At 30.0% G+C, this 10,095-nt stretch overlaps 1 protein-coding gene across 1 annotated transcript; it reads right to left on the reverse strand.

The window, feature by feature from the left end:
• Positions 1–2,422: 2,422 nt before the first annotated feature.
• LOC145050088 (gibberellin 2-beta-dioxygenase 8-like) lies at positions 2,423–9,729 on the reverse strand. The gene is made up of 4 exons (XM_078998396.1): positions 8,858–9,729; positions 7,860–8,305; positions 2,922–3,243; positions 2,423–2,833 (listed from the first exon to the last, which is right to left on the reverse strand). Exons 2-4 carry the CDS (start codon positions 8,294–8,296, stop codon positions 2,603–2,605), a joined length of 990 nt encoding a protein of 329 aa, XP_078854522.1. The 5' UTR covers positions 8,297–8,305; positions 8,858–9,729; the 3' UTR covers positions 2,423–2,602.
• Positions 9,730–10,095: the final 366 nt, after the last annotated feature.

The raw sequence follows: 10,095 nt of genomic DNA on the forward strand, positions 1-10,095 counted from the left end.
CAATTTTCGAATCTATATAAAACTAGGGTTTGGTTACATACCTTGATTAATAACAATGATTCCCTTGTAGATCTTGAAGCTTGAGAACTTAGTGTCACAAATGTAACACATCTAAGGGCTCACAAACACAAAATGCTAGAGAATGATATGAGAGAGGAGGAAGATATATTTTTCGGTTTCTACTTCTTCTTAAGAGTGGCCGAAATTCCACGGGTTTTGAACCCTTTATGTAGTGCACCAAGGATGCTATGGATAAGCTTAATCTCAAATATGGTAATTATCCACCTCCTTTGATTATTCACATAAATGATTTCGACCACCCCTTTCCCTAGGAAGCTTCTGGACTGTTTTGCTCAACTATTGAACAAATGCACTTTTAGTCCATGCACTTTCAATTAATTCCATTAATCCAAAAACTAATTCAAAATTAATTTCTAATTAAATATTAATTAATAATATGATTACTAATTAATATATTATTTCCATAACATATTAATAAACAATTTATTCCAATTTATTAATTAAAATAATAAATTCTTCATGCTCCTCAATTAGTCATCCTGTCTAGTTGCAAGTGTGAAGGCAACCCAAAAGTAGAATGTCACTATCAATTCAAGTATATACCAATTATAGTTATGGGATTAGACACTTAATTCAACAACTTATCAGAATCATCAACCGGTTACTCAACGGCAGTGAGTTGATTGCATACTCCCTTAAATTTTCGGCTAAATTATGAGACCAACATGGATCCATTGGAAATTTGACATAGTTTGTCTCACAGGTTTTGAATATGCTCCATTGAGGAATTATTTTAAGCAGATTCAAGATTCAACCAGATTTGGAGAGTAGTGGGAAAGCCGGTGATTTATGTAATAGTTTCTTCGGTTAACGATGGGTGTAGTATGATTATCACCATGTTGGTCAACAATGACCGTAAAGGGTATTGACTACTTGTTTGCCATCAACGAGGACTTCTGATGCAAGGGCATAGATAGATCCATCAATATGAGGCAGAAGGTTTTGATAAAAAAAATAGGGGTAGCATTTGATTCTTCCATACAAGATAAAATAATTGGAAGATGAGAGCTTGATTGTTATCATGCCTAAGATCATATTCATTGACAATGATTTATCAGAGGATGTAGACATGGTGAAAAAGAATCATGGAACAAGAAGAAGAAACGAGACAAAAGGGGAAAAGAAAAATCAGAGGAAAAGAGAATCGACACTAGGCATATGATACAATGAGTGGATTAAATCTATGTGTCCCACAAGAGGAAATATGTAAGCCTTTAATAAATAAGAAAAGTTACACATTACATACATCAATAATAGGATAAGTAGATAAATGGCATAATAAATAAATGAAACTAATAATTATAAGGGTATAGAAGCACTAAACCATGATGTTCTTAATGAAAACTTGTATTAATGGCCCTTTGCACTACTAACATAACCATCTGCCACAACCCCTTTTCATAAAATAAGTAGCAAAAACAACTAAATTTTCGGCAAGGAAATGAGAATGTCAATTCTGGAGTGTAAACCATGGTGAAGATGGTCACCAGAAAAAATTGAATCTATTTGTTTCTTCCTTTTGTAATAAAACACATGGTTCATATTTCTAAACAATGTTGTTTCACTAGGTTTTTAGAAATAATTAATGAACTTTATACTTTTGTAAATACTTTTCAAACGTACGACCCTTTAACATAAAACTCAAGGATGGATTCCCTAATTCATCTTAATATTTATAATTGCAATTAAGAGACACATTTCATGTTCTTATTCCATCCTAAGTACACATAAGCCTAATAATAAAAAATATATACATGAAACGGAAACATAAGTAATTTTTGAATACGTTTTACACAATAAAAAGATTCTAAGATCCGCTTTGAAAATTATTACTAGTTCTACATGGCTATTCTACGGCTTGCCAAGTAGAATAGGAATAAATACAACAAAAACAATATTTAATAGTGTGAATACATTATGAAAGGTTCGATATCCTTCTACTAAATATTTCTATTTATCATTCTACTCATTGGATTATGACAAGTATTACAATCAAAGGATTATATATAAGATAAGATAAATAGTACATGACAAATGTCAATCATCAAATATGTAAGATTAAAAGGGAGGAGGATGAAATATTAGGATAAACTAGTAGACAATTTTATTTTCCATATATTACATGCATCATGGATCTAGCGATGCTATTGATGATGATCATTTCCTATTCCTCACAAATTATTTTTCAATAGCATCACAAGCGACCAAGATTTTTAAGATTGTTCATCTTCTCCATTGATTTTTCATGAATGTACCACGATTTGTGATGAGTCTTCTTATGATTTTATTCATTGTTTCACCCTTTTTATGTTGAAAGGAACTTGCATTTGGCAGACATACATTTTGGTGACATATAATTAACTAAGATATATTAATTTTAGTTTCATAACCCATGCTTCTTTTTTATAATTCTTAACTAGTATCTATTAATTCTTTCTAACACTTATATATCATATACTAAATATGTTTTAGAGAGTGGTGATAGAATATATGTATGGAGTTTTAGGTCTATATGTTTGGTTTAAATGAAAAACCTGGGAAGCCCTATTTTGTAACCATGTATCCTGACATCTTCTTGAACCTGTTCTCTGAATTCTCCAAAACTAAATTCTCTATAAACTGAATTCTCAAAGCAACTTTGTATCATTGTTTCATAAGATGGACAGAAGAAATAAGCAGTTGAGAACCTCTCCACATTCTTATTAGCGACAACACGATGCTCAACACTCTTATAAATATTGTTACTCCAAGCCTAAAACAAAAAGGAACAACTTAATACAAACTGATACTTAGATCAATGATAATGGTTACCATTTAAAAATAATATATAAAATGTATACCTGAAAAAGATCTCCGATATTAATGATTAGAGCTTCTGGATTTGGTTTAATAGAAATCCATCTCCCATCTTTTACTAACTGTAATCCTCCAATTTGATCTTGATGTAAGATGGTCAGGAAATCACTGTCAGTGTGTGGCATCAATCCAAACACTTCTGGAGAAATAGGGCAAGCAGGATATCGATTCAGTCGAAGATAGCAACTGGTAGTAGAACAATCTCTCTCAAAGAAATTTGGTTTATGGCCTAATTGCTTGGCCAAAATTCCAGCTATTTTTTGTGCTAGATTAGAAATCTTGGTTGCAACTTGTTTTGTTGTCATGCTGTATTACAATAATAATATGAGGTTAAAAAATGTATCCAAAATATAAATATTATTATCAAATTGGTGATTTATCATTAAAGTCATGTCTTTTCTTTTTTACCCATCACAAATTTTATGGAGAGTGCTCTATACACAATAAATTTAGGTCATACATAAAAATTTATGCTTTATAAAATTGTAGAATTTGTATATTTTTATATTGTACAACCATATAAAACATAAATTTGTGTGTAGTAAAAAATTGTTGTATACATGTGAACTCTCGAATCCTAACTCTCCATTAGTTTCATTTATGAGTATGATGTATCATGATTAATGCAATAAAATGTTTTAAACATTCGTAAATATTGAAAGTCCTTCAAAAATTCATTTTATGTACATAGTTACTCTACATAATAATCAATAAAAATTATATATATATATATATATATATATATATATATATATATATATATATATATAAAAGACATAATTATATAAATGGTACTTATGTTTTACAAAATGTCACAATTTCAGTCGATGCTAACTTTTTCTTATGTACATGGTCCCCCTAGTTTCAAAAGTTGCTTTTTTGGTCCTTAGTAAAAAGACTGTTATACCCTTTCTATTTTATTTTGTATGTTTCAGTAACTTTGACTTAAGTAAAAAAGGATATAAAAGCTCCTCACCCTAACCCTATTCCTTTTCTTAACATCCTTCACCCTTTCCTAACTTCGCCAACATCGCCATCAGGTTATCATTGTCAAATATTTACATCCACTACATGCATCATCATCTTCATAAGGCTTTGTCACTAAGCCATGTTCACCAAAATTCCATCTTCACATCCACCTTACACTACTCGCACTTCCACTACTAAATCTACCGAAACAACCTTCTTCACACATATATAAAATATATGAAGAAGAACACCATTTGCTTTTCAATTGCTTTAGAGAGAGAAAAAATTGGTGTTATTGAAAACCCACACCATTGGACCATTATCTTTACGATAGCTTTCATATGATTGACTCCATCTTAAACCACAATCTGCTTAAAAAAATCATGTTAATAGGGAGAAAAAGAACCAACAACGATCAATGGTGGAGAATGGGATTTTTTGATGTAGGTGATGTAATGGTGACGCTAAAGAAGCATTCAATTAGGCTTCTTTGGAATGTTGTTGACGGTGAGTGTAACAAACCACCAGTGGCCAACTATGAAGGTTGTCGTATTATGTTACTGGAGGAGGGCACCATCATTATCGTCACAAGCCACTAGAGCATCATCATGTCGCCTCCCATTTGATGAAGATGACATGCCATCTCTTCTCCTCAATTTCTCTATCTTGTTCTTTATTTCTTGTCGTATGTTTGTCTCTCTTTCTGATCTCCGGCAAGATAGTCAATTACCGGCCAAGGGTTCCAACCCAATTATTTTTTTCTCTTACTATCTCTCTTAACTCTAATGTTAAAAAGCAAGAGGAAGGGGAGAGAGGTTGGTAAATGGGGATGACTTAAGTTTATTTATTTTTTATTTGTAATAATTTAAATTTAGTTTTAAAGAAAAGAAATTGGAACTTGAAAAAGGGCGTATTTTTATTTAGCTCAATTCATTAATGCTTTAGAAACCACAATGAGGATTCGTGTATGTTTAGAAACCATGGGACCATTTGTATCTAAAATAAATTAGTAAGTACTACAATTGTGGTATTTTGTAAATCACAAAGATTATTATATAATTCTTTTGAAATATAATTAATTTATACACAAGTCCCGTATACTATTGAGAAGAAATGAAAGGTTCAACTTTATATAGAAAATAACAGAAAGCAAGATGGTGCTAAGTCGATATCATTAATAGGGGTTGGTTAATAAATAATGCACGATTCATGTTGGATATATCTATATACTTTTCTCGAAAAATTGTATTTTAACTATTTATCACATGAGTTTCTTTTTACAAGCTCGCGTTGTACCCCATAGTACAGACATAATTTACCTAGTTCAAAAATCTGATATCAATGAGATTAAGGTTCAAGATATTCATTTATGTTATATATGAATATGTATCAAGTTAGATATGAATATATGTGAATGTGTATCAGTTAGATATGACTTAGATTTATGTGGCAAGAGTTATTTACCTGGAGAATAACATACAGATTTATTTTAGTATATTTTAGTGTCTGTAGAAGAAAAACTTAATTTTCCAACCCCATATGTGACCTAATTAAAAGAACTCTTCTTGTTTCAAAAAATAAACATAATCGATTGGTAGAAAAACCTACTAACACAATAACAAACCCCAATTACAACCATCATTGTTGTGAGTATTCATGATGCAAAGTTGATTGACTATGACACGGCAATTGAGAATATAAGTGGTGTTGAGTCTAAGAGTATCTTCAATGGCTAACCATTAATGCATGTTATTACTTAAAAACATTATCAACTCATCTTTCTTATAACATTAAACTATAATTAAATAACATCTCTAATAGTCAACCCCTTTCAATATTTTTTTTCTTAAATTAACTAATATATCTTCATTTATCTAAAATATTCTATAACTCTCCTCAGTTAATTATTCATTTTCTAAAGTAAAATATGAAGAAAAAGATCACTTCAAAGCTATAAAAATTAAAAAACTTTTTAAAAAGATTATATAGGCGATATAAAATATGTATTTCATAAATAAATTTATATTATATATAATAGAATGAGTTATTTAATAAATAAATAACAAATATTTAAAACTAAAATCAATTTATTTATAAAATGAAAACTATTAAAGAATAATGACGGCCACTTAGCTAAAGGGATAAAATGAAATAATCTGTATCAATATATATTATCAATATATATTGAATGATTAATAATAAAAACAAATAAACTATCGTCTTTAATGGTGTTGAGCGCTTAATTAAAAATAAAATAGTAATACGTTTGAAATAAAGCTTCCATTAAAGATACTTTAAAACAATATTTTAATGAATTTTTAAAAAAGTTAATAAATAAAACAAAAAATTTACCATTTGATTAAGAAAAAGTAACTTCTTAAAAAACATTTCAGTAAATTATAATTTGTAACTATTATAAATTACTTAAAACTTTTTCCATTGTGAAAAACAAATTTCCTTAAAATATGTATAAAAATATATAAAAAAAACAAGACAAGTATTTTTTAATACAAAATAATCATAAAAAGCAATTGGCAAACATGCAATCATAGGATACCTTCCTTTTTATTAAAATGCAAAATGACAAAAATTATATTAAAAATCAAGAAGTAATCGGACCCCAGTGGTAAAAAAATAAATAAACATTGGCAATTATGATTATGGCGTCAGTTCATGTGATTTTAAAAAAAGGATAATCATTTATAACCCCGAAAATATATAATATTGTAACGATTTTTTCTTTATACATTTTTTATAATCTTGTATACCAATTATATTCAATACAAATATTTATCTACAAATATTGTATCAAACATTTCTTGCATCAACATTTTTTGACATACTAATGACACAATTGATAAGTAATTAAAGCCAAAACTTAAATAAATGTACGAAAAAATCAAATCTGTATAAGCCATATGAAGTCATCATAAAATATCCAATCTCTTAACATTTAAGCACAAATTACATTTGACAATTGATATATATATATATATATATATATATATATATATATATATATATATATATATATATATATATATATAAAATCGAGAAAACAAAATTTCCGCGTGAAATGAACCATTTAGATGTTTATTGACCAACCAAGTAATGAATATTTAGATAATACCAAAACAATCTGATTTAGATAAAATAAGCAGGAATAAACACTTCGAGGGTTTATTTTTTTTAATGACAAACCCATAATTATCATTTTAGACAATTTTAATGAATAATAAAAAAATGAATATTTGAACCGGTTTTTCGGAATATTTTCTTATAATTATAAGTATTTTATATTATAATAAATGATTATAAAAATATTAAAAAATAGTATTTGGGCAAATATAATGTTTGGATTTAAGAAAGGCATATACAAAATTATTCCAAATAAAATATATATTAAAAACTTTGCTTTTTAAGTCTCTACAAATGGGGAGGCTGTTTTTGTTCCTGCGAAAAATGGTTGGTCCTCGGAGTCGAGTAACGGTGATGATTTTACAGTCAAAGAAACAAGGATGTTCATAGATTATTATGCTGCGACTCAAGCTAATAACCAAACTTTATGAAATGCTTTAATTTCTATTAAAGTTAATCTTTTCTTGAGCCCTCTCACATCTAAAGATAATCTTCTTTTGCGTGGTTTGATATTCCTTGTGTTTTTTTTTTCTTTCATTCTTTATTTAGCTTTTCATCATTTTATTATGTATCATTGTATAGATAAATTCTTCTACTAAAATATTCTGTTTTGCGCTGATTCTTGTTGTCATGGTATATTCGTCTAAGACGAAAGACCATTTTTTCAACTTCATAACTAACTAGAAAAAGCATATCCCATGATGAGGAAATGTTGATATATAGATGTATTTGAATAGTTTATACGTAGCAAGCTCAGTTTAAAACCTAAAGATAAATAATGAATTGAAGGATCGTGTATTACATGAAAATTTTACCTGAGAGTAGAGATATCATTATCACCCGTTGTAGAAATGCCGGCAAGTGGTACATGAAAAGCTTCGGACCATGACAGTTGCCTGAGGCAGGTGGCCGAAGGAGTCCCCCACTGGTAACTCCCCGCAAGAAAATTAAACTTTTCGCTTCCCTCTTTGATCTTCTCATGAAAAGGTCTATGGAACAACCTCACCTGTTCACATCTCATCTTCTCCAAAACATCCAACGAGACCCCATGATTAATCACTTGAAAAAATCCCCATTCTTGCGAGGCTTTGGCTATCTCCATCTTGCATTTTTCCTCCTCCAGACCAAGATCGATCATTGGAAGTTCTCTTTCTTCTGCTACATCGAAAATCTTGAAATCGTTCTTATTCCTTGCATGGCTGTCAAATAATTTCTTGTAGAACTCCTGAAATGGTGGATCGGACGATTCCATGGATATCAACTGCGAAAAAGTTGTAGAACGTGTTATACTTGTATATGTTTTACTTATGCTTTTCAAATTTAAAATATTTCTTTAACTGTAATTCTAGAAAATAACAAAGCTTGACGTTTTTTAAATTTGGATTTTTAACATTCAGTAATTAATGAATAATACATAGATAGGGTCAAACCACACAAGCAAGAAAAGCTAGATTTCTTGTTATGGTGGTGTTAAATTGGATGATTACAGCGTAGGATCCAATAAATGCTTAGTTTGGAGAGCTTGGTACCAAAAACTTCATAAGTATTCATACATATATGAAGATGACCCTAACAACTAAACCTTCTTCGTGAATCTTAAGATGCACGACTAAATCTAATAATGCATGAATGCTTAATATAGGGAGATGATCTTTTCATCTTGGAACTTAATCACTTCTTCAAAATTAAGAAGGAAAAGTGGATATCATGACATTCGTGTTGCTAATCGCCTTAAGTGAGGGTGATTCTAAGAGATTTGTGGTTAATTAAGGAAATGGTTTTGCAAATAAAGAAACGTGCCATATATGTTTACCTATAACTTCACCATGTAAGATTCGAGCATATATACTACACTGATGAAAGAACTTAAAATCCGTTGAGAAAAACTGAGAATCATTTGGGGTGTGGACCAAAAACTTGTACAGAAGATAGTTCTCCTACAGCACGTCTGACGAATTTTTGAAGATATGCCGAGAGAAAGTACAGAAGTTCTTCCGAACTTTTGTGTTTTTCATCTGCTTCCGATAGAAAGGTCGAATCTTTTTCTCGACATAAAAAAGAATATTATGTGGCTCCAGATATGAGTTTCAAAGCTAAGTTAGAATAATAAATAGGGTTTTTGTCCATGTTCAGATCATGAACACGATTCGCTAGAAAAGAACTTCGAGAGAACAGATAAAGGAGGATGCAAGTGACAAAGATTGGGAAAAAGCTTAATTTGTAGGGTTCTGTGGTTTGATGGATGGTGCTTTGGGGATTGAAAAAAAAGACAAAAAAATGTTGCTCGTCAATTCTAGTTGTACATTTTAGGACGATTGGGCGGAAAACATGAACCTTCTTGCAGGTTATCATTTGAGATATAGCTATATGTAAAACCACTATATTTTGCATTTACTTCTGTACAATTTTTGTTTGTGATAAAAAAAAACTTTTCAATAATGTTTTATTGCATGTAAATAACGGTCAAACAAGCAATCTCTTAGGCTACTCGGTACGGACAACCCCGTTCAACGGTCCACATCAGCAAACGGTCCACATTAGCGTAGAAGGATGAAGAGGTGAAGAGAGAAGAAAATGACGTTACACGTTGTTATTGTAGTTGTAAAATTGTAAAAGTCGAATATAGTGTTTTGTATAGTTTCGCATTTTATGTTATTTTATTAAGTCATCTTTGTGCGAAGTGAAATGTCTAGACTTAGTATATTTTTTGTACACTTATGTTCTCTATAAATAAGGGACTGAGGTTAGAAGTAGAGAGAGACTTTTCGTAACTGATATCTCTTTTCTGCTTATGTTGTAATTAGTCTTTGTCAATATGAGATCTGATTAATATTTACTCTTCGTGTTCTAAATCTTCAATTACTCAAATCAAACTTTGCTTTCTCAAATCTCGAAAACAATTCTCATCAATTGGTATTAGAGCAGGATTCAAACTGCTTCGATCTGATTTTCGTGTTAGAATCATTTGCTTTTTGAGTTGCAACTTTACTCAAAATTTTCCACGCATTTTGGTTTTGAAAATCACATTTGATCTTCAGATTTGAATTGATT

Source organism: Lactuca serriola, chromosome 1 (assembly GCF_051521515.1).
Source record: "Lactuca serriola cultivar US96UC23 chromosome 1, Lser_US96UC23_V15, whole genome shotgun sequence".
Lineage (NCBI taxonomy): Eukaryota > Viridiplantae > Streptophyta > Magnoliopsida > Asterales > Asteraceae > Lactuca > Lactuca serriola.

What these genes read in the sequence shown, in the direction of transcription:
- LOC145050088 (XM_078998396.1), bottom strand. Translation starts at nt 8,296, where the DNA reads ATGGAATCGTCCGATCCACCATTTCAGGAGTTCTACAAGAAATTATTT. An exon ending in AATGATATCTCTACTCTCAG is followed by an intron (nt 3,244 to 7,859) that starts GTAAAATTTTCA and finishes ATTGTAATACAG; the next exon opens with CATGACAACAAAACAAGTTG. An exon ending in ATATCGGAGATCTTTTTCAG is followed by an intron (nt 2,834 to 2,921) that starts GTATACATTTTA and finishes TTTTTGTTTTAG; the next exon opens with GCTTGGAGTAACAATATTTA.